General features: G+C 50.2%; 1 protein-coding gene across 1 annotated transcript in view; it reads left to right on the forward strand.

Annotated features, from left to right (window-relative positions):
- GALNT14 (polypeptide N-acetylgalactosaminyltransferase 14) overlaps nucleotides 1–27,999 on the forward strand; it is a 224,264-nt gene that overhangs the window by 129,041 nt on the left and 67,224 nt on the right. Inside the window, exon 2 of the mRNA XM_065890762.1 lies at nucleotides 3,429–3,598. Within this exon, the coding sequence (XP_065746834.1) occupies nucleotides 3,429–3,598 (170 nt within the window). The remainder of the gene's footprint in view (nucleotides 1–3,428; nucleotides 3,599–27,999) is intronic.

A 27,999-nucleotide genomic window follows, 5' to 3' on the forward strand; every position in this document is an offset into this window, starting at 1 on the left:
CAAGTGGTGGCAGCTTGGGGGGGCCACGTGGCAGTGGGCGCAGCTCTGGGGTGGGCCCTTGTGGGGGCTCCTTGGCGTGTGTTCTTGTTTTGGAAAAGCATTTCACCTCCTGTGCTAGGAAGGCTTGTGAAGGTGAAAGTGCCTGTTCAGAAACTCTCTCGATGTTCACATGAGCCAGGAAGCGAGGAATCCGAGGCATGGGTACAAGGTACATGCCCTGGGCCCTTAGAGGCCAGATGTGGGGGCTTGCGAATTGAAGAGCTTGGAAACCAGCTCCAAATCAGGACTGGAAGTATCTGGCAAAGTCGCTGCCCCTTTAGAAATTCTGGGAGGACCGCGGTCAGCTCTCTTCTGGGGGCAAGCAGGGCAGGAGTGTCTGGCCCTTCCTGCGGGCATGTCCCCGACTCCACTCCTCCAGGGGGGTCTTTCTCTGCCCATTCATCTTCAGCAGAGAGGACGCTCCTTGTTCTGTCGATGATAAACAGAACAGACCATGGCGCTGGGAGGCCCTAGGGAGATTCAGTCGGGGGTCCCTTCACTTACTAGCCGTCGTGCATGGGCAAGCCACCTTACCTCTCTAAGTCGACCCCTCCCTGTCCAAATGGGGGTTGTGTGAGGATTCTGTGACAATACCTGCAAGCTGCTTCATACAATAGAGGTTGCTATTCAAATGGTAGTGTTGTTTTAAACTCAGTCTCACCTTTATTTAATACATCCAGATATCATTATAGAAACACCAAGCTCGCGGTTCCGGGAGATCCCCCCAGTGGATCCAGTGCAGCGAAGTGGGAACCAACTCCGCACCCGTGACCGTCTGAGGGCGTGGTCCCCTCCAAGGATGCCCTTGACGGACTGCTCAGACAGTTTCTCTTGCCGGCCTGGCTGCTGCTCTGGCTCTAGGCTTTCTGGAAGCCAGCTGAGTTTTCACGGCACCATCTCCAAGGATGCCAAGGATGCTTAGGCTGAGCAAACCACCCAAACCTGTAGCCCCTTGGCCCTGAGCCTGGTCTGGTATTAAGAGAAAGTAGGAATTGGGATGAGACTTAGAGGTTGGTCGAGCGCCCTCACTCCAGCCCCTGTGCCTCCCCACCGTGCCTGTCCCACCACCTGCTTCTCCAGCTGATGGATGGAACTGTACACCTGGGCCCCATCAGGCTTCCCTTCCCACCAGGATAAAGTGCTAAGGTTACCTCCCAAATGGTCTCCTCGTGGAGCTTTCTTCCCTCCACTCCATCCTGCACATGCAGCCAGAGATACTTTCCCCTGACCTGCTTCATACGGGACCAGCCACATTCTGGAATTTTCTTTCACTCTTGCTCTCTTTGCAGTCCACACTCTGGCCTCCCCATTCTGACCTAGCCATTTCCTGAACAGATGCTCCTCCCCTGAGCCATTCTGCCTTTTATCTGGATTTTCACTGCACACGTACTTCCCTTCCCCGTATCCCCTTAAGCAAAGCAAAATCCCTGCTCATCCTTCAAGTCCTAACTCATTTGATGCTTCTTCTGGGAAGCCGTTCCCATTTCCCTCGCTCCTCTGTTATAGGTGTCTTCATGCAGGTGTCTCTACAGTGTTGCGCCCGCTGGAGGGCAGGGGCCTTCCGTCTCCGCTCTCCCCTCCCCAGCACACAGCACTGTAGGGGCTCACAACTTATTTTGAGATTTGCAGTGAATTCAGTGGGGCATGAGCCAGCTGGAGATGGTTCAGGGCGCCGTGGCCCTTCCCGCAAGAATGGGATGTCAGGGTGGCCCTGAGGTCATGTTCCAAGCACAGGTGACATCTTTCAGGCTGTGACATGACACAGCCCAGGCTGGGGGTTTCATACCACCCCCACACAAATACCCCCATGTAGCAGCAGTATCACAGGACATTAATAAAATCAATTATTGGATAAAAATCACTGGTTTCCAGTGCTTCATTTTGTGCTATTAGCAGGAGAATGCTGTTTCAAAAGGAGATAACAGAGAGAGAGCGAGCGAAAGGGAAAGATCAATTATCAGATAAGATGCAGTGGTGCCTGAGATGAATGTGTATGTGGGCGAGCGGCCCCCCTTACCTGCCAAATGTGGGCCGAGCGCTTGCACTGCTGTCGGCAGCACCTGCCCTGGGCCTTCCTGTTTAGATGCCCTGAGTGCAGAAGAGCATCCTGGTCAATGACGCGATGGGCGGTGTCCGGGCAGCTTCAGATACTTGCACAGCGAGGAGAGTCAGTAACACATGAATGAACATCTCATCCTCGATGCCAGCCCCAGGGCTCCAGCCCTCGTGGTCCAGGTCGGAGCCTGGTCAATAGGTTCTTCCTGGCACAGGACTCTTTTGGCTTTGATGCACCTGAAAGGTCTGAGCTTTGTTGATACAGACCGGCTCTCCCCTAGCGGGGTCAGCACTAGTACCCACTGGGCAGTGGCTATCAAGGGAAGCATCCAGTGTGCTGAGGCCCTGAAGCCCATCCCTCCTGCTGGCTGTGTGGAGTCTCTGTTGGCTGCACAGCTGGGGTGGGCAGAGCAGAGGCGGCAGCCTGGGCTCTGGGCAGGAGCCGTCGCCTCCCTGTGTGAATCCCCTCACCTCCTCTGCACTGGAGGGTCCAGGAGACAGAGCTCTGCTTTGGGCTCTGCCACCATCCAGCTGGGCGACCTCAGAAAAGCCAGTAACCTTTCTGAAGGCTTGTCTTCCCTACTCTGCAGAGGGTCTTGGGGAGGGTGAAACGGTATCGTGAATGCAGAAACCGCCTTATACATTCTAAAGTACTGTCTTCTCTTGTGGTGAGGGTTATTACTTGCTCCCCCATGGATGCTTCTTAAAAATAAGCACAGATTCCTGGGTTGGAGGAAGAAAGGAGCACATAGGCATCCACCTGGTGGGTAGCACACCATTATAGATGGATTGCTTACTTCTCATCGCCACCTTCCTTTGGCAGAGGAAGGAATGACAGTCACTGTGTACCACCTACTATGCGCCAGCCACTGTGCCAGCACTTTTCACCGAGTGTCTCAAATTACCCTGGAGAAGTGGCCCCTGGGGTTAGTATTCTAGAATCTAAGTCCCAGCCCTGCAGGATCCTAATTGTGAGATCCGGAGCGAGCTACCTGGGCTATAGAGCCTGCTTCCTTGTCTGTGCAGTGGGAATACGAACGACATCCGTCTCCTAAAACTGCTCTGAGAGCTACACGAGATAACGAGAGTATAGGTCCTAGCACAGTGCCTGGTATGTGAGCACAGCACTCGTTAAATGGTAGCTGTCATTGTCATCGTCATTCTGTTGTTATTATTATTGCTCATGGTCTTATTAACGTCCTACCTCTGCCCCTAGCTTTGAGCTAAATCTCGCCAGCAGCACAAGCCTGGTCTTGGTGGCTGGGCACTGACAGCCAGAGGGTGCTGAGAGGACCGGGAGCCATCCTCACAGACTTCCTGTTCATGTCACACAGATTCCGGATGCTGACTGGGATGACCTATGGGACCAGTTTGATGAGCGGCGGTATCTGAATGCCAAGAAGTGGCGCGTCGGTGATGATCCCTATAAGCTGTATGCTTTCAACCAGCGGGAGAGCGAGCGGATTGCCAGCAGCCGGGTGGTCCCAGACACTCGCCTTTTCAGGTACTTCTCCCGACCCCTCCCCACAGTCATGTCAGATCCACAGCAGGCCAGCTTTATGCAGCGCCCAGTGCCAGGAATCGGGGCAGGGAAACCGTTTGTTGCCAGGTAGACACAAGGGGGTCTGTGATGCTGCAGTTTGCCCCGTCTGTGCTTCTTGCTGCCGTGAGCCGTCGCAAAGCACCCCGTGGAGAGGGAGGAGGCCTCCACCTGCACCCTGCCGCCCTCACCCGGGGCTCACCCTAGGCATACCCGCCAGGAAGTCATGGAACACTCAGCACCTTACAGCCAGAACCTTTCTCCCCTGGCAGATTCCCATGGCCTGGCCTGGCTTTCACACTGGGGGAGGGCAGGCCTCTGGGCAGTCAGGCTGGTGGTCTCTTCTGTCGCTGGGAGGTCCCCCTGGCTTCTCTTCTCACGTGCCAAAATGTCAGGCCGTCAGAGGTCCTACAGCCTGACCTTTTGGCACGTGAGAAGAGAAGCCAGAGGGGCCTCTACACTTGCCATTGGGTCCGCTGTCTGCTTCGGAGCAGCCCTTTCACACAGCCTCTGTCCTGCTATCCCCTTGGTCAGGCCCCCTTCAGATGGGTTGCAGAGATCAGGCCTGGGGCAATGTGGAAAGCTTTGTTTCCCAGCAAAAAGAGGCTTTGTGAAGGCGCTTCACCTCTCAAGCCTTCCTAGAGTCAGCCAGCCCTTCGCTTCCTGGGGAGGCCTGAGGAAGCAGGTCAGTCTCACCCAGTGCCTCCCCTCCTGACCTCCAAGCTGGGAGGCCCAGCTGTGCCAAAGACCCATGAGGGCGTGTTTCCTGTCTGCTGCGGGAAATTGACTTGGCACCCAAAGTAGCAGACCGGCAAGCTTGGGGTAGAGGGGCTTGAAGGCAATGTCAAATGAGAGACTGTAGGGTTGGTGTTAGCTTCTTAGCTTTCTGTGTCTGTTTGGGCCTCTGGGTACCGAATTGTGGACACTGGGGTTTAGAAGCAGGACAGTAAAAATTCTCATGACAAACGAGGCTGGTCGATCAGGCGGTATGTAAGTTGGCGGTATGGGAAGGCTGGTGGACTCAGTCTTTCCGACTAGGCTACACAGCTCAGAACCTTGACTTATACAGTTTATTTCTGTGGAGGGGTTTGACCGGTCCTGGTTAATCACCATCACGCCTAAGAGGAGCCGGAGTCCTGGTTTCCCCCACAAATAAAGCCAGGGGACTGAACTGGATGAGGTCATGCCTTCTCACTCTGAGAGTCTGTGAACTCAACCCTCCCCTCGAGGTACCCAGGAGATGCTTTCTTAGCAGTGGGGCCTGGAAGTCCCCTTTACCCAGGACACTCCCTGCTGCTTGCCTGAAAGCTTCAAGTCAGAGTCTTGTACTATTCCTATTAAAATTCCCCAGCACTTACCCTGGTCCTTGGACATGATAGAATTTTATTTAAATATTAGATTATTTTATCTCGCAGGGCGGAGAGTATGTATAGGAGAACAGGGAAGAGAGAGCAGGCAGAAGGCTGAGAAGCTCCACTGGGTCTCCAGCGGGTGGTGCCTCCCTTGTCTTGCATCTAGATGCTGAGGCCCTGTAGAGGGACACAGGGACACCTCCGCACCAGGAAAGGGGCTGGTGTACCTGGGTGACAGCTGTCAGAACTGCCTCTGAATGCTCCCACCTGCAGGGAGGAGGCGTCGGGGAATTAACTGGGCAGGCAGATTTGCGGGGATACCTGACCAGGACTAAAATCTGCGTTCACCCTGTTTTATGATCTGAGAGGCAGAAATGAAAGCATTTTACAGGGCTGGACATAGTGGTAGTTGTGGGTGAAGAACTCAGCCTGTCCCCAAGGATCTGAGTTCCCCAGGTCCAGTTCCAGGCTCCCTACCTGACCCAGTGTGTTTCTTCCGTGAAGTAAGTGTGATCTTCTGGGATTGCAGCAAGAAGGGAAGAGAAGATTTAGACAGAATGCAGACACCCTTTGGAAGACAACGAGGAAAAGTGTATCAGCCACATGTCTGCCTCGGGACAGTGACCTTGCTCTGTGGGAGCTCGGATTGTGTTACTCAGAGCAGTTCAGATTTATGGATCCTAATCTGAAAGAGCAGGAAGGGGAGACGACAGAGCATTGGGAATGAGGGCAAGCACATGGGACCAGGCAGCCATGGCACATGGTCCCGCCTACTGTGCGCAAAACCCTAAGCGAGCCCTGACAGAAGCCGCCCACTGATCAGCTTTCTGCAGGCTGAGTTTGGTACGGGACTGACCCTGTGCCTGTATCACCCTCGCGGTGATGGGAGTTCCGGAGACTGCAAAGCCCAATGTTCTTCTCTCAAGTGGGCCCCCACTGAGTGGTGACTTTCTGTCTACAGGACCTACCATTTCCAACACTTACCTCCCAGGGAGTCCGTGTCCCTGAGGTTGAAGTCACCAGCTAAGTCCCTTAATCCTTCTGTGATTCTGGCCTCTCTGCTGTATCCTGTCTTCATCCTCTTCCAACCCTGGGGCTTGCCTGCTTGGGCCCATTCTCAGGCCCTGCCTGTCCCAGCTCTGACCAGCTGTGGCTGCTGGTGACCTGCGTCCACCTGACCAGGGATTCTCAATGGTGACTGACATTTGGGGCTGGGTAACTGTATGTAAGGGGGGCTGTCCTGTACTTTGGATGTTTAGCAGCATCTCTGGCCTCTACCCACGAGATGCCAGTAGCACCTCCCCGAGTTGTGACAACCAAATATGTCTCCAGACGTTGCCAAGTGTTCCCTGGGAGCAAAACTGCAATGAGAACACCTGCCATAAAGCCAGCCCTGCTTGTTACCTGAGTTCTCAAGAACGAAACATAAATATTCCTTCTCAGCCCCAGCAAAAGGATGAGGCCATATCTTCCCCCTAAGTCAGAGTCAAGCAGAAGGCAGTACAGCCCAGGGGTTAATGATATAGAGTCTGGGATCAGATCACCCTGTTTCCTGTCTTGCCTGTGCTGCTGACTAGCTGAGCAAACTCATCATTACCTGGCTTCTCTGGTCCACACTTTCCTCTTTTGAAAAGTAGGGATAAAAATAACAATGATACCTATCTAATGCGCTTTTCATAAGGATCAAATAATCTATATGTAAAGTACTTACATACTCCTTAGCAAGTAGTAAAAAAGATTTTTCATCGTTGTTATTATTGCACGGTAATAATATGGGCAGGTTGGCACTGCAGGGCCAGGAATGGAAGGGAAGTGTCGGGGCGGGGGTGTCTCCTGAGAAAACTGAAGATACTCAGGCAAGAGAGGCAACCAAATGCCGAGTGTCAGGAAGGAGCATTAGGGAGATCACTTAAGTTGTCAGGAGGGGTGGGGGTCAGGGAGGAACAGAGGAGGGCCTCAAGGGTAAGTTCAAAGCTGGAGAAATGGGCGTGGAGTGTTGGTCACGAGTGGGTGTCCCAGCAGTTCTCAATCCAGGCATCTCATAAGAACCACTTGGGGAACTTAAGAAAGGCTGATACCCAGCCTCCAACCAGCTGAAGTGTCTCTTTTCTGAGTTCCCCAAGTGATTCTAGGGAGCAGCCAGGGTTGAGAAACGCCGTTCCAGGTACGTGTTTCTCAAACTTAAATCACCTGAGGTTCCCGTCAAACTGATCCAGCAGGTCTGGGGTGGGGCCTGAGAGTTTGCATTCCTATCAAGCCCCCGGGTTCTGCCGATGGATGGTCCATTGATCACACTTCGAATAGCAAAGGCTTAGAACGATGGTTCTCAAAGTGCGGTTTCCCAGACCAGGAGACGAACAACACCGGCATCACCTGGAGACTTGTTAGAACTGCAGTTTCTAAGCTTCCCCCCAGAACTGCTGAGTGAGGCACTCTGGGGTGGAGCCTGGCAATCTGTGTCTCAACAAGCACCACCAGTGATTTTGATGACTGCTCGAATTTGCAAACCACAGAGCATCAGCTGGCACTGCGGCTTCCTTTTGTGGGTCAGATGAAGTCCATGGGTGGGTTGGTCCAGCTGAAAGGCCCAGGGTTTGAGTAGAAAGTAAGCCCTGGTATAAAGATGGCTTCCTGCCTACAGGCTGCAGCCCTGTCCCTCTGTCCAGGTGATGGGGCTCTGTCTCAGGCCCTGTAGAGACCTCTGGCTTCTCTGCCCCTTCCTCTTCTCAGTTTCTTCAACCACAGGGTGTATATGCTGCCATCCTCTTGGCAATTGGCATCACCTTTACCAAGAAGCTCCTACTGTGGCCATTGGCCCACCCCGGACTCCTGGTTCCTTTGTGGGACCCGACCCCATGGACACAGCTTCCCTCTCCCTGTCCATGTTCCCATCATGCCTTGCAGCTAAGGTTCTACTAGTTATGACACCAGTTGCCCTCTAGCGGGGAGAAATTTTTGATGTGTGATAGGAATTCAATAAATGTTTGTTGAGCAAATGAAAGGGAGAGTAAGCCTGGAAGGACAACTGATAACTCTTTTCCTATCTGCCTGATGGGTAAATAGGACAAGAGGAGCTAGAGGAAGCCCCCTTCTCCATATCCTCCCGTCCTCATGGGCTTCAGATAAGGGACCAGGAGAAGAGCCTCCGTTAAAGGAAAAAGGCCTTTTTCCCTTAAAGAGTTCTCATTACTGAAAAGAGAAGAGTGAAGAAACAGCATGTGAGAGGGGTCTGAGCTTATTAAATTTGCTTCCGGTTTTCCTACCACAGTAATTGCATTGTGATTTATAGGATGCGTTTGAGCAACGCCTGAAATACAGAGCTGTTAGCTGAGCACCAGAGCAGGCACTGCTGAGAGAGCGGGCACTGGGCAGAATGGCTTAGGAATCCAAAGGTACCCAGGTGGAGTGAGGAGGGGAGAAAGGAGGAAGGCTGCGGAGGTTTCCAGCAACCACACACTGTGCTGATTGAAAAGCGAGTGCACTGGTGGCGTGGAACGCTGACAAACAAGTCATGGCGGGGTGTCACGTGATAGAAGAAGCTCCACAGGGGCCAGGGGCTTGATCCCCTGTGTGAAATGGGATAGAGTCACCATCTTTCTCTTGGTCCTTTACCCCGTGGAGTCCACGGTATTTTGTGGGAGGCAGCAAGGTTTACCTGGAGCCTGGGATGACTGAAGTGAAGAGTAGCAGATAAGATTGGGGGTAGGCTTTGAACTCTCCATTCCAGGGTTTATGGGGGCCGTGGGGCCCATGGGGTCAGCAGTGAGGAGAGTTTAGAAATGAGTTCCTACAGTTTCCAGTGGATCTACTCATTCACCCTTCGGGGTCAACAACCTTCCCCTGCCTGCCCTACCCCTTCCGTAACATTTGACATTTTCACAGTCTTGAGATGGAAACCTGCTGTCTTGGGGCTTCAGACATGTCTTTGCTACAGCTTGGTCTCCCCACCCCTGATTCAGGTCCAGGGAGAGCAGTGGGGACAAGGTGACCAGCAATGGCCTTCCGCCCATCCCTGTCCTGTCTCGGCTTGTTTTCTCATCTGTAGTTGGACTAGATAACCTCGAAGCTTTCGCATTCCCTGAATGCCACACAATTGTAGATGGGTTCATTCTTCCGCGGTTGGCCTTCTCTTCCTGATATAAACATACGCTCCGCTCTCCCACCCGCCTCGGCCTTGTGTGAATACAACACAGGGTGCTTCAGGGGCTTCCCTGGTGGCGCAGTGGTTGAGAGTCCGCCTGCTGATGCAGGGGACACGGGTTCGTGCCCCGGTCCGGGAAGATCCCGCATGCCGCGGAGCGGCTGGGCCCATGAGCCGTAGCCGCTGAGCCTGCGCGTCCGGAGCCTGTGCTCCGCAACAGGAGAGGCCACAACAGTGAGAGGCCCACGTACCGCAAAAAAAAAAGACTCTGTCATTACGGGGTGCTTCATCGGGCCATCCTAGTCCCGAATTTTCCCCCTAAGGCCCATTGTTCTGTTAACTAGGATGAGAGCCTTCATTTCCAGGGCACTACCTAAGTCCTGTGGGGCCGCAAGGATGAATGGATGTGGCTGCCTGTGTTGGGGGCTGGAGGTGGGGTGCCATAAATATTTCAGTGTGAGGAAGAGACAGCGTCTAGCTGGGATGAGTCTGAGCAGATTTCCCAGGGGAGTTCTGCTGTTTATCAAGCATTGTCTGGTCCAACAAACAGGCCTCATTTTCCAGTCCTGCCGCCCCCACCCCTGTCACCACATTCTGGTGACAACAGCTGGATTTGCTATCATCCAAGTAGCACATAAAACGTCTGGCAGACAGGAAGCCAAGAAATGGAGGCACACCCCTCGTGAAGGGGGGAAATATTTTGATAAGGCACATGTATATTTTCGCTGTTGCCTAGCAATGCTTATTATGGGGTCGCTTTGATTGCAGGGGAGCAGGTGGCAGGGTGGATGCGCCCGTGGGCTGTGAGCTGAGAGGAGTGAGAGCTGGGAAGCCTCATTAGGTCACCTCCCCCGGCCATGCTGGGTTTGATTGTTCCCCTCGGCGGCATACCCTCCTGGGCTCTGTCCAGTGCGGTGCTAAATCATTCCAACAGTGGGATGCCCATCGCTTGCCTGGAGGGAAAATTCCACACTTCGATACATCTCACCGGGAAGACGTTTTTCCTTTGCTTCTTTTCATCCTGGGAAATGAAGGGGCCGTGGCCCAGTCTAGGATTGCATTTATCCTTCCTTGAATTTACTCAGTTGGAATGGCTGCCAAAGATCATCATCATTTCTATCCTTGTACTCGTCACTTAGCAGTAATAGGATCAAAATCTTTGTGGCTGGAATGGCTAAGCATAAAAAATGTTCATATTCCCTCAGAGTCAAGGCGATTCCACTAGCTCAGCGTAGACTTGGTGATTCCAGATCAAGGTGGAGGGGAGGGGAGGGGAAACCCATCGCAGACAGTTAGCTTTGCAAACAGGCTCTCCCATCTGCTGCATTCCGGTCTCTGTGCGCCATTTTTCAATACAGGAGTTTGCAAGCCCGTTGACAGTGGTTCTGAGAGTGCTTCACTCCAGAGCATCTGAGAGTTTCAGGGAGCTTTGGAAGGGAATAGCGGGAAGAGTTTCCCAACAGCCTGGAATCTCTCAGCAGGAGAACTGTGTCTGCTGCCCTGGGTACCCCCGATTGCAGGACCACTTACAGGCCCCGGGAAGGGGTTCTCTCCAGGGTGCGGAGGAAGAAAGACCACAAAGGCTGAGAGAGCAGGGCGTCTCTGGGCCAGGATTCCTTCCACTCACGTCCCCTGTTCCTTGTGTGCTGCCCCTGCAGGCAGGTCCCTCCCTCAACCCCCCGGCCTGCGCTATGAGATTCGGACAGATTTCCCAAAAGGGCAACTCTTCAGCCTTTGAAAGGGGGCCAGTCAAGAAAAGCTACTGATGAGAACTCATCCGGACAAACCGCCTTAGCTAATGTTTTCTCACACCTTGTTTCCTAGTTAATTCCCACCAACTTGACTTTCCACCACTGTGCATCTCACTCATTCACTCATTTCCCCATTCGTCCACTCAGCACATTTACTGAACACTAACTGCATATGCCGAGCTCCGTGCTAGGAACTGGTCTCTGCTCCCAGGAGCTCATGGTCTAGTGGGAGAAGTACACAGCAGCGGGTTCCTGATGCTCAAATGTGGGTTGCCCTGAAGCCATGTCCTTATTTCTGGAGTTAAGGCACAGCCTTCCCGCCCTTGATTTCCAAGCGCCCATTTCCTGCCCTGTCTCTGGTCGGGTGTAGCTATTTCTGTCTTGACCATGGAACAGAACACAGGAGTTAGGAGCTTTCCCATAGGAAAAAGACAAAATAGCATTAGGCTGGCATAAGGAGGAGAAGGAGTTTACACGTGAATGGGAAGCAGAGGTTTTTTGAAGGAGGCAGCATCTGGACCGCAAGAACTAGGGGAGACAGGTAGGATTTTTGCAGGTGGGAGGCATTCCAAGTTGAGGGAACAGTGTACCAAAGGCAAGGAGACGGAAGAGCCACAGTGTTTTGTGGGAGTCAGTCCAGTTTCCTTGGAGGGTGGGATAATGGAGGGGATGAGTGGGGGAGGATAATTCTGGAAGGGATACTTCGGATCATGTTGGGGCAAAGCCTTGGATTTGGGGTGAGGACCTTACAGTTAATTCAGTAAACACTGGAATGCTTTCACTTTCACACTTGACCTGGCCCCTCATCAGAGCAACCCTGAGAGATGCCCTAGACAGCACATCTTGGGGCAGCGCCATATTTTGGGAGCTCCTGCCTGGGGGAGGGGACCAAGCCCAGCCTGAACCTGGAGCCGGCCCGAGGCGGTGGAGCGTAATGTGGGATTTTGGCTCTGAGGCTCTGGCATCCTCAGGGTGGGAGTGTTGTGTCTTACACCTGGGAGTTTACTCAGAGGTGAGGTGGGAGAGATGAGAAACCAGAACTGGTCCGGTAGGAAAAGGAGCTGGTAGGGACCTGGAAAAGGGGGTTTGTTCTTGACCCCCAAACTAACTGCTGGGCTTCAGGATTGAGTACCAGTACTGGCTGTGGAGATTTGGGTAGAACAGCAAGACTAGCAGATTAACCACATACCTAGGTATGGAAATCCAAGGTCGCACAGCTAGTCAATGCTTGGGTAAAACTCAAAATCAAGCTTTTAGATTCTAGGTGAGCGTGTGTGTGTGTGTGTGTGTGTGTGTATACACACATATATATAATTCTGTCACAAACATAAAACCCCTATTATGGCCAGGTTCACGGAGTGAGTTGAGTGAGTGAGTGAGTGTGTGTGTGTGTGTGTGTGTTTGACTTGTGCTTGTAGGAACAAGCGGAAGAGATGATGCAAGAGGATTCTGGCCTTCAGATAAGATAGTTTGATATTTTTATTTTAGTTTTGCTTAGAGAAACAGACATAACATATTTCAGTTGGTTAATGGAGTCAGTAGTTTCTTCTGGTGTTCTGTCACTGAGGCCAAATTCTAATGGGCAGGTACCCCACGAAGAACGCTGTGTGGCTTTGAAAGGTACTAAATGGCCTGCTTCTGGGGGCAGATTTCCCTTCCTCCTCCTTGGGTTTGTCCCCTTTATTACATGATGCCTGAGGAAAGAGCCAATGGAAAGAGATGTAGAAAGAGATGGAGAGGTATATTCAGTGCCCAGAATAGGAAACTGGTTTGGAATTAATATTTGCCATGAAAAAAAAAAACAGCCCCCAATACTTATTACTTATACATATTGCATAATTAGGCTATTAGGGACATATCAGTAAATGAGCAGTCCTGGTGCTTGCTCTCATGGAACTGAGATTCCCCAAGTGAGCAAATCCCCCACTGGATGATTGGGAACTACCTTAGTGCCCCTACAGGCCACCAGTCCCTCCTCACCTGTGGGTCACTCCCCATTGGAACAATGTTCCCTTACTCTGGCCTTGAAACTAAGTCCTGGTGCCCAGGGCCAGTAACACCAAGGGGAAGGTGGTATCATTTCTCTCTCCTCTAAATTATCTTTTTCTTAAAAATTTGGTTTGGGGTGTGTACTTTTAAAGGTCAGAGGCAGAAGGCTGAGGGGACCTCGGATTTGCACTCTGTGTTCTGGGGTGTTCTCTCTAGCACTATGAAGGGCACCAGGATGGTTGGAGTTCTAAGAAAGGGACAAGGCACTGATGAATTTGCTACCTATTTCATTACAGTCCTTGCCTATTTCATGGGCTGTATTTTGAATCCTTCCAGTTCCGTGGCTTTTGAAATATTCCTGCAACACCAAAATATACCCATGGATGAGGATCTCTCTTTGTCTTAAGTAAACTTTCTATCAAAGTATCACATACATATAGGAAAGTTCACACTTTGTACATGTACAGCTTGATGAACTTTTCCTAAGAGAAGTTACCCATGTTCCTATATCAAGCACCTCGGTCAGGGACAAGACCCTCAGTTTGCCAGAAGCCACCTTTGTTCCCCACTCTGCTCCCCACCATAAGTAACACTGTCTAGACTTCAAATGCCATAGACTAGCATTGCTTGTTCTTGAGCTGTTTTTATAAAGAGAATTACACAGTGTGTACTTTGTGTGTCTGCCTTCCCTCAAAGGTATGTGCATGTTTAATCCACTTGGAGTTTATTTTGGTATAGGGTGTTAGGTAGTATTCTAATTTCATTCGTTTACATGTAGCTGTCCAGTTTTTCCAGCACCACTTATTGAAGAGGCTGTCTTTTCTCCATTAGAGGAAAACATAGGAAAAACACTCTTTGACATAAACCACAGCAAGATCTTTTTTGACCCACCTCCCAGAGTAATGAAATAAAAGCAAAAATAAACCAATGGGAATTAATTAAACTTAAAAGCTTTTGCACAGCAAAGGAAACCACAAACAAGACGAAAAGACAACCCTCAGAATGGGAGAAAATGTTTGTAAATGAAATGACAGACAAAGGATTAATCTCCAAAATATACAAACAGCTCATGGAGCTCAATAGCAAAAAAAACAAACAGTCCAGTTAAAAAATGGGCAGAAGACCTAAATAGCCATTTCACCAAGGAGGACATACAGATGGCCAAGAGGCACATGAAAAGATGCTCAGCATCACTAATTATTAGAGAAATGCGAATCAAAACTACAATGAGGTATCACTCACGCCGGTCAGAATGGCCATTATTTAAAAATCTAGAACCAATAAATGCTGGGAAGGGTGTGGTGAAAAGGGAATCCTCCTGCATTGTTGGTAGGAATGTAAATTGATATAACCACTATGAAAAACAGTATGGAGCTTCCTTAAAAAACTAAAAATAGACCTACCATACGACCCAGCAATCCCACTACTGGGCATATACCCTGAGAAAACCGTAATTCAAAAAGAGTCATGTACCGCAATGTTCATTGCAGCTCTATTTACAATAGCCAGGACATGGAAGCAACCTAAGTGTCCATCAACAGATGAATGGATAAAGAAGATGTGGCACATATATACAATGGAATATTACTCAGCCATAAAAAGAAATGAAACTGAGTTATTTGTAGTGAGGTGGATGGACCTAGAGTCTGTCATACAGAGTGAAGTAAGTCAGAAAGAGAAAAAAAATACCATATGCTAACGTGTATATAAGGAATCTTAAGAAAAAAAAAAGGTACTGATGAACCTAGTTGCAGGGCAGGAATAAAGAGGTAGACATAGAGGGGCTTCCCTGGTGGCGCAGTGGTTGAGAATCTGCCTGCTAATGCAGGGGACACGGGTTCGAGCCCTGGTCTGGGAGGATCCCACATGCCGCGGAGCGACTGGGCCCGTGAGCCACAACTACTGAGCCTGCACCTCTGGAGCCTGTGCTCCGCAACAAGAGAGGCCGCGATAATGAGAGGCCCGTGCACAGTGATGAAGAGTGGCCCCCGCTTGCCACAACTGGAGAAAGCCCTCGCACAGAAACGAAGACCCAACACAGCAAAAATAAATAAATAAAATTAATAAACTCCTACCCCCAACATTTAAAGAAAAAGAGGTAGACATAGAGAATAGACTTGAGGACTTGGGGTGGAAGGGGAAAGCTGGGGCAAAGTGAGAGTAGCATCGACATACATACACTACTGAATGTAAAATCGTTGGTTGGTAGGAAGCAGCAGCATAACACAGGGAGATCAGCTCGGTGCTTTACGATGACCTAGAGGGGTGGTATAGGGAGGACGGGAGGGAGGCTCAAGAGGGAGGGGATATGGGGTCATGTGTATCCATATGGCTGGTTCACTTTGTTGTGCAACAGAAACTAACAGTATTGTGAAGCAATTATACTCCAATAAAGACCTATTAAAAAAAAGATAAGTGTGTGAAATCCAGCCACATTTTGCAAGACAGTTTGTTCATTCTCATTGCTGTATAGTATTCCTTTGGAGGAATATATTACAATTTATATATCTGTTCCACTTTTAATGCTCATTTGGGGTTTTTCCAGTGTGCGTTTCTTCTGAATAGAGCTCCTATGAGTAACCTTGTATTTGTCTTCTGGCGAAAAGGCATATGCGTTTCCTTAGGGTGTATCCCTGGCAGCTTTTTTTTTTGTTGCGGTACGCGGTCCTCTCACTGTTGTGGCCTCTTCCGTTGCGGAGCACAGGCTCCAGACGCGCAGGCTCAGCGGCCATGGCTCACGGGCCCAGCTGCTCCGCGGCATGTGGGATCCTCCCGGACCAGGGCACGAACCCGTGTCCCCTGCATCGGCAGGCAGACTCCCAACCACTGCGCCACCAGGGAAGCCCACCCCTGGCAGCTTTTTAAGATTTTGTCAAACATCTAAGGAAGCGGTTAGACCGTTTCCACCCCCACCAGCAGGGTGAGAGTTCCAGTGGCTCCATGTCTTTGTTGGCCGTCACTCGCTATAATCAGTCTCTTTCATTTTAGCCTTTCTAGAGGCTGAGTAGGGGTGTCTCATTGTGGTTTACATCTGCCTTTCTCCACGAATCAGTGAAGTGGAACGCCTTTTCCTAAGGGTATCAGCCACTTGAATCCTTGATCAAGAGTCTTGCCCCTTCCCTGTTCATCTCTCTGTGCTCTTTGCCCAAGAACAAAGCATGAAGCCTGGCTTTTAGTCTGTCCTCAATTATCTCCTCCTCTTCTGATTAGTTTCTGGCATTTTGTCCCACATCTTGGCAGCATGATAAAATGAGAGGGGAAGAGCTGAATGGAGCGTGAGAAGATCTGGGTCCTAAGATGCTCCCCAGTTCTTCCGCTCTCTGGGTGACATTTCTTCACCTTTAAGAAGAGAGAAGTAGCTCAGAGATTGTTATTAAGGTCACTTCTAGCTCTGCTGCTGGTGGAAAATACTCTGCCAGTAAGAATGTGCAGGAAGTGACTTAGGGACTGACTCAGATTGGAGGCTATTTCCAGACGCAGGGCTCCTTCTAGCTCAGCAGCAACGGCCCGCCCCCAAGACCCCAGTTTAATCGTTCTCCTCACACACTCCCCTTCCTGACAGGACTCGAGGGCCCCGCAGAACCAGTGGAGCTGTCCTTTTTCATTGCTGCCGTGGCCGTTTCCTTGTATGGCTCCCCTGCCCCCTCATGCCTTCCCCTCAGTGGAGGTCACCAGACTCCCTCCCAGCTGGAGATCCAAATGTAAGCTGATGTGACACAATCTTTGCACTTATCCGAAGGTCTCAGGATCTATTAAACACGACGACAACAAAACCATCTACCCCTGGAATTGACACGTGGGCGGCAGCTTGGCTGCAAACTGGTAACCTGCCCACGTTTTTCAGTCTAGCACAGGGAGTTGGGACATAACGGACTTTTCCCTTTAAAGCCCAGGATGCTGTCATGTTCCGTTACCATTATCCCCCAACCCCTAGTGCACTTGGCGTGGTGTGACACCCCTAACGCCAGAGAGAAACAGGGCTGGTAGGCCTGGCTTGATGAGGCCCAAGGAGTCTCAGGGCACCTTTGGCAATTCCTTAGTGAAAGGCTGAACCTTGTGGTAAGTGCCTAGAATGAGAATAATCACACCTTATATTTACGGGAGACTTTCCAAAGCACTCTCACATCCCTTACCCGTGATGTCCTCAGTAGCCCTATGGGTGAAGGGGCCATTGTCATTTCACAGCAGAGGAAACAGAGACCCAGGCAAGGCAGCTGGTTGGCTAAGTGGCAGAGTAGGTCTTCTCGCCATGTGAGCCCTGAGAGAAGTCATCTCTGCCACTTACCAGCTGGTCCTTGGGCAAGTTAGTCAACTCCCGAGCCTCAGTTTCCTCATCTTTAAAATGGGAATAATAACAGTACCCAGGATTACTGTGAGGGTGAGCAAATCCATAATCCATGTCAAATGCTGAGCCCAGTCTTTAACCCCTAGTAAGCACTCAGTGACTGTTTGTTAGCTGTGGTCGTGAGCCGTCCAGCATTAGCACTCAGACCCTGGGGCCTTTTCACTGCTCCGCAGCTGTGGGGAAAAGCAGGTCCGAGAGGCGGGCAGAGAGGGTGACCCAAACCAGGACAAAGGGGCGATGTGAGTAAGTTTGGAGAGGTCCTGGCTTGGCGCCTTGTCCCACAACTCTGAGTTGGCGTGCACTCCAAGAGCAGGGCGGGCAGGGGTGGAAGTTGTGCAGAGAGCATCCTGCCTCATCCTTGGCTCTCAGCACCGAACACTTCACGTGCCTGAATGTCAGACTTACTTTGGAAACTAGAACACAAAATAAGCCATGAGGCAACTGCAATGCCGCGTCTGGTGAAATTTGCATTTTTCAGATACCGGGGATAGACGCCAAGGCCAGCAGAGGGAGTGATTTAAGGGCTGGGGTCCAGGAAGTACAAAATGTGTTTGACAAGAGATGAAAAGAGCAGAGAGGAGATGACAGCTGTGGGTGGGAGAAGCTGTGGGAAGGAAGCTGCCCGTGCAGCTGTGGTGACAGACAGTGGGATGGAGCGACGTGAGCCCCGGGGACCAAGGACAGCGGGGAAAACTCACTGAGGAATGTGTGACGTGACAGAAGAAGGGCTGTGCTGGGGGACCCGGGGAGTCACGTGGCAGCCGGGCTTCCATCTGGACTGACAAGTGGCATGATCAGCAACGGCCCCTTGTGGGGTCCTTAGTGTCCTGGATGTAGGAAGAGGAGCCACTTACATTGGACTGAAGCATAGCGTATCTGACAGCTCTCACGTCTGCCCTCACCTCACCCTCCCAGTGACCCTGCAGCCGGACCATGCATCGTTACCTCTGTTCCCTGTTTTCCTACTTCTCCCTGTCACTCCTTGATTCATCATATGGACACATCATTTTTTCCTTATTCCAGGCTGTGCCGAGCCTGCCTGTCGAGACATCAAGTACCCAGTATGCTCTCACGTCTCCATCCCAGGGCAAGCCCACTCTTCACCCTGTGACCCAAGCCAGACCCTTGGCGTCCCCTCCTCTCTCACCCTCACTTTGTTGGGTCTGCCTCCTACATAGCTCCTGGTCCCTGCCCTCGCTCCCTGCTCACAGCTCTCTCCTCTGCCTGGGTGACCGCAGCAGCCCTCAGCCGCCCTCCCACTGGGCACCCTCCACACCTCCTCCATGGAGAGCATCCCAAATGCCGGTGCATCGCTCCCCATCCAAACCCTGCAAAGCTGCCAGCCCACCCCAGCCGAGCCCAGGCTTGCAGCTGCCTGACTGTGCACAAGGGTTCATTCATGCCTTCTCATCTTCGCTGCTCTCTCTGCTTGGGATGCTCTCTCCCCTTTCAGGAACGCGGGTTGGTTGGGTCCCCACTCCAGGAAGACATTTTGCCCCCTCAGGCTAAGTAGGGCAGTACCTCCTACTCGCTCACCTCTGAGCAGCACCCTTTACCCCGAGTTTCAAGCTTTCCCTCTCCCCTCCTTGAGCGACAGGGCAGGGATGCTGACTTACATTTGCACCTCCCTCCAGAGCTCCACACAGTGCCTGGCACTCAGACACTTCATCAGTGTCAGCAGATGACTGATGGATTCAAAGAGCACCCCACTGGATTCATTCTCAGACAATCTACTGAAAACGTCAGGGTTTGCAAGTGCAGGCGTGGGAATGAATCCTCAGAACAGAGGGAGAAAAATTACGGGAAATTTAAAACGACCTTCACTCAACAAAGAATTCTCTGTGTTACCACATAAATCCAGGACCATAATCAGCCAACATTTATTGATCAAACTAGTCCCCTGACACGTGGTAGGCACCTTACATATGTTCTCTCAGTTAAACCTCATGACAACTTTGCTGTGATCCTGGGTTTAGAGGTGAGGAAAGTGACTGCAGTCGGTTGAGTAACTGGCCCACGGGAACATTAAGCAGGAGAAACGTGGCCGCTGCCCACGGAGAAGATAGCACAGCCATGCAGGAGGGGCAGGGAGTCCAGGGAGCCCGTGAGAAGTGCAATGGAGGAGCTGACCTGGGCTAAGCATTGCACAAAAGTTACACTGAGGCAGCCCTAGAAAGGACGGTGGCTGGATGGGGAGGTGTGTGGAGGTTGTGGCTCAGGCATGACCAAGGAGGCGTGGACTGGTTAGCAGGGCTAGAAGGTTCAGGCAAGAGAACCGTGGGGCAGAGCTGAAGGGTTAACACGATGGTGGGGGACTTGAGATGTGGCCAAGGTTTAGCTTAGGTAACGACGGAAGGTAGGGAGAGTTACGTGTGTGAAGCAGGGTGTTAGGGAGATTAATGTGGAAGGTGGGGGGAGGAATGAGATGAGGAGTAGTCAGAAGGCCATTGTAGTCCCACAGATCAAGGGGTTGGGCCAGGCTTGGGCAGATGGAAGTGAGAGTAAAGAGAGGGGATGGAGACAGAATTTGGTACAGGACTGACTCGGGGATGGGCCGACAGTCTAGAAGGGTACAGGCGGGCATGGGAGGTCTTGGCTTTTTATCTCCCCAGCTCAGACCTTCCACAGGGGCCCACCGTTATGAGTCCCCTAGAGAAGAAGAGACATTGGATGCTTGGCCCTCAACCAGACCATTCTGGCGCTCAGTGTGCTGGGTCTGACCACATGCCTGGAGTCACTAGGCTACAGGTCTTATCTCAGCTGGTTCAGTTTGAGGAACATTTCCCCCTTCAGGTAAAGGAAGGGAATGACTGTTCTCTGATCCTTTAGCTGCAAAGTCTGAGAAGTATCAGGACACAGCTCAGGGAAGATCAAGGGGAGACATCCTTCCTTAGCAGGCGAGGGACACCCAGACTTGTGATTTTTCCATCTTTCCAGAACCTTCCAGCGTGCAGACTTCAAGAGCAAAAACAGAGAGAAAGGTCAACATGAAACAGAGTTTTGCCAACGAGTGTGTTGGCTGACCATCTAGGGTCATTCTAGTGGAGTGTGAGAGCTGAGTTGGGAACCAGACCGTCTGGTGTGACATCGAGACCCTGCTGCTTAGTGACCGTGACCTCACGGTCGTCTCCACGACGAGCGAGGAGGTCTCAGCGCACCTACCTCAGGGAATGATTGTGCAGATTTATAGCTCTTGGAAGAATACCTGAGACGTAGGGTTCAATAAATGTTATCTATTGTTACTATTGTGTAATGTGATTCAAGCAGGACTAAAATAAGACTTGGAGGAGCCCTAGTCTCAGACGCTGAGGAATCTTTTTCAGGAAACATTTCAAAAATAAGCCTTGGCCCACCTCCACACTTCCTGGTCCTGGCTAGACTCTGCATTTGCCTTTTGAGAACATTCTCCCCTGCATACACACATGCACACACACGGGCACACAGCTGCCATCAGGGTAGTGCTTGGTACCAACTAACCCAGGTCCTGGCAGCATCCCAAGAGAAGCCTCTTTGCAGCTTCCTGAGAGCAGCTGATCTTTCTGGAGAAAAGGCGCTGCTACTTCCCTTTGGTTTCCACCAAACCTCAGTGTTCCACTCACTTCAAAGGGGCTGAGTTGTCTGGAAAAACACAGTGGTGCAGAACGGAGCCATGGTCATTTCTAGGAGGTCTAAATGTGGCCAGAGGCGTCTGCATTCGCCAAGCTAGGTGTGCGTTCCGAGCCCAGATTGCGCGTGACAGCTTGGACAACAGAAGTGCGTGAGGAGATACGTTGGGGCTAGAGACTGGAAAAATCATACCAAGTCGTAGCGTCAGCAGCACCAAGAACAGAGCTGGAGCTGCTGCTTCCAGAGCAAAGCGTGGAGATGTCTTGTCTTCTGCGTTTAGCATCCGTGCTGTCTGTGGAGGGTGGACATAGGTGCATCATAATTTAGTGGGACAAACCCTTGAACTGTACTTTCAGATGCCATTTGGTGAATTAGTGCAGATCTGATCTGTGGAGTTGGGGAAAAGGGGAGATGCTGAGGGAGATTTTCTTAAAGTTTAATTTTACGATTTATAACGCTTTTCGTGATTCTGAGGTTGTGGCCTTTTTGAGTGTTTAAACACCCTTTCTTTTATGAAATAACAATGATGCTAGATGGTGAGAGTTTTAAAATAAAATTTTGCTGCAAAAGAAAATGTTACAAACCTCGTAATCTTCTCTATATTTTAAAAAATTTTTATTTTACTCATATGAAAGAACCCAATATCTAGAAACTATTGTCTGACACTAATGTTGAAATTTTAAATTAGATTATATATAAGCTAGGTTCAGTAATGGCCTAGGACAACGATGTCTAATAGAAATAGATGTAAGCCATGTATGTAATTTAAATTTTTCTAATAGTCACATTTTAAAAAGTAAAATTTTTTTAAAGACTTTTTTTTATGTGGACCATTTTTTAAAGTCTTTATTGAATTTGTTACAATATTGCTTCTGTTTTTATGGCTTTTTTGGTTTTTTGACCACGAGGCATGTGGGATACTAGCTCCCCAACCAGGGATCAAACCCGTACCCCCTGCATTGGAAGGCGAAGTCTTAACCACTGGATCTCCAGGGAAGTCCCTAAAGATTAAAAATTTTTAAGTGAAATCAGTTTTAATAATATGTATTATTTAACCCGATACACCCCAAATTATCATTTTGACATAAAATAAGGTAAAAAAATTACTGATGAGGTAGCTTGCATTTTTTATCAGTCTGAAATCCTGTGTGCATTTCACACTTACAGCATATCTCTATTCTGATACATCTCAAATGCTCAATAGCCACAGGTGGCTCGTGGCTACCACATGGGACAGCACAGGTCTGGGAGAAAAGGGCATCTGAGTCATCGTCTGGCAGTCTTTTAAGCTAGGATTCGGTCTCTCCCCTCCCACGTGAGGAAGCATTGTTCATCACTGGGACTTCAGTGAACAAGGGGAACATGCCAGCTTTTTAAACATAGCTGAGTTTTCAGTGCAACAGAGAATGCATCAGACCTGTCCACAGGCACCAGATGACTGTCCCAGAAGTTCTCCCAGGACAGCCTTAGCCCAAGGCTCCCCATTCTCCCCACACGGTACCCTTCTCAGTTTGGGTGACTCGTTTGGACTCCTCTGTGTGACTGACCTTAGCACGTCACTCAGCTTCCACGCGCTGGTGCCACCTGTCACTTGGCAAGGGACGTTTTCTCCTCTGGCTTTGCCCCCATGGAAGCCTCACCTGCTTCCTCCCCCATTCACTCATCCACTCATTATTCAGATGTTTATCGTACCTATACTATGTTTAGTCGCTGTGCCAGGGACTGAGGTTATAACTACGAATAAGTCCTGGCCTGCATTGCAGCTAAGAGTCAGCAGAAGAGACGGAGAGTTCCCAATGCTTGGTAATAAACCACAGTGATGGGGTGAGTGCAGGGTCCTAGGGGAGCACAATAGAAAAGACTTGGAGATCAAGAAATGCTTCCGAGGGGAAGTACCTTCCAAGCCAGGATTAGAAGAGGAAAAAATAGCCAGGCCTTGGAAGAGAGGAGAGTGCCTTTCAGACATGTGGGAGGGAGGGCAGCGCCTGCTGAGGTCCAGAGGGGAAAGAGCAGGTGAGGCAGAACGTGGCTGGAAGTTGGAGGATGTGAAGAGAGGAGTCACGGGTGATGCCGGGTCACCGAGGGTGGTAAGCGGTGATTAGGGGTTTCAACTTTATTTTGTGAGCAGTTGGGCAGTGTTGAAACATGTTAAAAATTTGCAGTTTGGAATGATCATTGTAGCTGCAGCATGCAGGAGAGATTGGAAGGGGATAAAGCCAGCTAGGAAGCGGCTGCAGTAATCCAGCAAAGACATGATGGGAATAGAGAGAAACAGCCAGATTGAGAGATACGTAAGAAGGATTGATAGGACTAGGTTTAGGGAGGCTGGTGTCAGGGACGGAGAGGCAGGATTCGAGAATACCTCTTGGGTTTGGGCACATGGTAGATGGTGAGCTGGGGAACACGGAAGGGTCGGCAGGCTTGGGCGAAGTATGAGAGGCAGAGGGTGGCTGAAGAGGTCATCTCGTGGGGACATCCAAGAGAAGATGCTCATCAGATTAAGGTTAGGGTTGGGGTCGTCAGCAAACAGATGGGAAATTGAAGGCTTGGACACAAAATAATCTAGAGGGAAGGAAGACTGAGGAGAGAATGGCTTAGGAGAGAATTTTCGAAAGGAGCACCAGAATTTCAGAGGAGGGAAAGAAAAGGAAAACCAAGAAACAGCCTAAGAAGAGGAGAACCATGCTAGGGTGATTCTACCAAAGCCAAGGGCAAGATCCAAACATTTAATGAGATGTATGACCCTCAATATTAACTACTACAGAGATGACAAGCAAGGAAAAGACTGAAAATTTTCTATTAGATTTAGCAACATAGAGAAGTAATAGGGACCTTGGTGGGAATATTTTGAGGGGGTAAAAGGGCACTGGAAAGCAGAGGTGGCCAGTAACCCTATGTGGACTGGGGCCTGGGGCTTCTCTAAACCATCCGACAGGGCCCCCCAAGCCTGAGTGCTTTAAGGAAGTAGCAAGTTCAATAGCCAAGAACTAGGAGATCTTAGCTTGGCCACTGCCAAGCAGGGTGAACGTGACAGGTCAGTTTGCTCACCGTTCTGGGCCTCAGTTTGCACATCTTTAAAAAAGGAGGGAGCTGGAAGCAGTGCTTTTAAAACCTGTGTGTTACAAAATTCTGTTTTTGGTAGGATGTTAAGTGGTAGGCTTGATACAATATATATATATCCTGTGAATATGTGAGTTCCCATGCTATGTGAAGGATCTTAGGGCAGGGTTTGAGGTCAAAGCTCGGTAAACAGGGCGCTAGCGCAAGTCTCAGAACCTTTAACGTGTTCGCGTGCACGGGTGGATCACCAAAAAGTTAATCTAGTAGTTTCCCGGTATTTCTCATGTGCCAAACTTACTTGACTCCTGTAGACTTTATTCAGAGCATGCGTAAGCTTCTCCTGGAGATGCAGTCCAGCAGCTCACAATGTAGGGACTGACGAACCAGGGGAGCTCTGTGGCCCATTCCAGTCCAGTATTGCAGCAGCCCAGGAGTTTGTATGGAGCCAGAGAGGGGAAGGTCTCCCAGCTACTCTGGGCTGTGAAAGAGCGGCAGAGACTGAGGCTTTGGCGGCCTCCAGACAACATGGCCCCTTCCATCCTAGTGTACCGCTCTCCAGTTAGCTTTGCAGCATGTCAGCAAGAACCCTTGGGGCATTGGTACATCTCCAGGAAGATGAGCTTGCGGAGCCTGCAATTAATAACGATGGTGGAAGTGCCCTTGAATTGTCAAGATGTAGGTTGTCTTAGAAATGTGATGCTACTGGAAGTAGGTGGCTAAGAAAACCAGAGGGTTCTCCGAGGAGCAAGAAGTGAACTGCAGACCCCGAGCTGGCCTGACAGATAGATTCAACCAAGAACATGGTGATGGTTGGTACAGGGAATGCATTTGTTGGCCTAAATAGGCCCAGCCTGAGACCAAGGGCTCTGCCAAATGGCCTCGTGTTCATGGAGTGGAGGGATGTCTGTGTTACCATCTAGGTCAGCCTTTCTTTACTGGACTTCTTCAAGTGAATCAAGCCTTAAAGCCCTATGACATCCATTATATGAGATGAATTAACTTCTCCTCTGTGCGTGTGGAAGGGTACTAGTTATGCACCATCCACGGGAGAAGTGAGAAGAGAGTCTCTCAACAATTTTCTATGTGTTTGATTCATATTAAGAAGCCCTAAGGGAGCTGAATCTTTAAAGACTGGAACAAACCCCAAAGGTACCCCTGAAGAACTTCCCTCTGTACGTTGTGGCCACAGGAATCCTATACCTAGCAACATCTTGATGCCAACAGAGCATGAATGAAGTGGGAGCTCTGGAGCTCTGCGCTGGGAGAACCGTGATGCCTTTGCATAGCTCTTCCACCAAGTACCCGAGAGAATTTACCTTTGACCCCAGGGCAGTGAGAAATCCTGGTGGACTCGGGTTTTCAGGAGCTAAGGGTCTGTTGCTGCATAACAAAATTACCATGAAACTTAGTGGCTTAAAATAATGTTTATCATCTCACAGTTTCTGTGGGTCAGGAATTCAGGCATGGCCAAGATGGGTCCTTTCCTTTGGGGTCTCTCACAGGCAGTGTTCAAGGTGTCAGCTGGGGTTGCAGGCATCTCAGGGCACGTCTCAGGGGGAACTCTCTTCCGAGTTCACTGACATGGTTGTTGGCAGGATTCAGTCCCTCACAGGCTATGGACCAGAGGCCGCTTTCAGTGCTTTGCCATGTGGGGCTCCCCATCATGGCAGCTTGCTTCAGCAAAACATACAAGCGAAAAAGATGGAAGTCACTGTCTTTTGTGACCTAATCACAAAAGTGACATCCCATCACTTTAGCTGTAGTCTGTTCCTTAGAAGCAAGACACCAGGTTTAGTCCACACTCAAGGCTAAGAGATTACACAAGGAGGTGGGTGCTGGGGGCCTTCATCTGCCCACCAAGAGCTCAACCAAGTTCCTAAGCAGTTCAATTCCCTGCCCTGGCCCACTTATCCCCTTCCCAGGACACTAGAATTTAATAACATGCTCAGCAGGGACTTCCCTGACAGTCCAGTGGTTAAGACTTCACCTTCCAGCGCAGGGGGTGCGGGTTCGATCCCTGGTCGGGGAGCTAAGATCCCACGTGCCTTGCGGCCAAAAAGCCAAAACGTAAAGCAGAAGCAGTAGTGTAACAAATTCGATAAAGACGTTAAAAAAATGGTCCACATCAGAAAACAGTCTTTAAAAAAAAAAATAACATGCTCAGTAATTCAAAATGTAGCCGTGTCATGGAATAGCAGATCTCCCTGTTATCTTAAGTGTCTTTTATGAGACGCAGGATTTCCATAACGCTAAGTGAGGGTGACTTGAGGCAAGAAGTAGGAGCAGTATATGTTTATGTGGATGAACCAATTAATCTGCATGTGAAATCCCAGTGAAGTTGACATGAACTAAAAATTTCATGCCTTACAGTGTATAGTGTTGCCCATGAAATGAGATTAAAAGGAATTTCTGGTTTTACAGCTGTCATACTTTTTATACTGCTCGTGTTTTTCTCCTCTAAAGAGTCAAGTTTGGACCTAGGGGTCAATTACAGATTTGGAGTTTTATAGTTTTCAGTCATCTTCCTTTTCCGCATAGCTGAGAGCAGGCTTCCTTGCACAGAACTGAGCTGGGAAATGTATTAGGTATTCGCGGTCCCTGTCCTGAGGGAGCTGACACTCTGGAAAGGTCACTGGGCCAAGAGCTTTTCCCCTCTCGTCCTTTCTTCCTCACACACGTCAGCTTTGGGGGAGGGTGTTGGTGGCAGGAAAATGGGGAGGAGACGTGGTCTCCCTGGGACCTCTTCTGGGCTATAGTGGAGGACACAGGGGGACAGAGACGGAAGCGGGGACCAAGGAAAGGCTGTGCCACCCACCTGCAGGGAATCCAGGTGGTCACTGCCTTGGGGACAGTGTTCTCCCAGGAAACTAGCCCTACGTACCCCCGCTTCACAGCTTATGCCTGTTTCCCTTGGCCTTTGCAGCTGTAGAGTTCAGGCAAATGGCACACGTGAAGATAACCCCTTCGTTTTCTATGTCTGGTCTGGCCTCTGGAGCGGGCTCTGGACCTGCGGGAATCGGAGGGACAAACTGCAGCTTTCTGCTTAAAAACAGGTTCACGTGCCTCCCAGGGCCTCGTTGAAATCACCCTGTGCCCACCCTTTCAGGCTCCATCTGGGCGTAAGTGGGAGCCCCTGTTAGGATGTTCCTGTGGCGGCTCAGCCAGCAGTGTCCCAGTCTTTCTGTCACTACCCAGGAGCGGCAGGCAGCCTGTCCCTCCCTGCTGGGTTCTAGAGCTTGGTAGAAGCTGCTCCTTGGGGGTGGTGATCGAGTGTGAGCCCAGGGGTCCACATGGTGTGCAGGGCCCATAATACACCTAGGGGACAGACGGCAGCTAGGGATACCCTGATGCCTGGAATGGTGCTGGCACGGAGAGGTGGTGGCTTGGTGACAAGGATATGCAGCAGGCCTGGGCTCACTAGCTGCAGTGAGTTACTTAACCTCCCTGCGCCCCAGTCTCCTCCTGAGTGAATCCATTAAATGGTGCACCCTCCCACAGGGCTATCTGTGAACCTTAAATATGCGAGGTGCTCAGGACAGCACCTGGCAGCAGGGGTCACCAAGTAGTCGTTTAAAAACAATAAATGCTGGAGAGGGTGTGGAGAAAAGGGAACCCTCTTACACTATTGGTGGGAATGTAAATTGATACAGCCACTATGGAGAACAGTATGGAGGTTCCTTAAAAAACTAAAAATAGAATTACCATACGACCCAGCAATCCCACTACTGAGCATATACCCAGAGAAAACCATAATTCAATGAGTCATGTACCACAATGTTCACTGCAGCTCTATTTACAATAGCCAGGACATGGAAGCAACCTAAATGTCCATCAACAGATGAATGGATAAAGAAGATGTGGCACATATATACAATGCAATATTACTCAGCCATAAAAAGAAACTAAATTGAGTTATTTGTAGTGAGGTGGATGGACCTAGAGTCTGTCATACAGAGTGAAGTAAGTCAGAAAGAGAAAAACAAATACCATATGCTAATACATATATATGGAATCTAAGAAAAAAAAACGGTCATGAAGAACCTAGGGGCAAGACGGGAATAAAGACACAGACTTACTAGAGAATGGACTTGAGGATATGGGGAGGGGGAAGGGTAAACTGT

Source organism: Phocoena phocoena, chromosome 14 (assembly GCF_963924675.1).
Source record: "Phocoena phocoena chromosome 14, mPhoPho1.1, whole genome shotgun sequence".
Classification (NCBI taxonomy): Eukaryota; Metazoa; Chordata; class Mammalia; order Artiodactyla; family Phocoenidae; genus Phocoena; species Phocoena phocoena.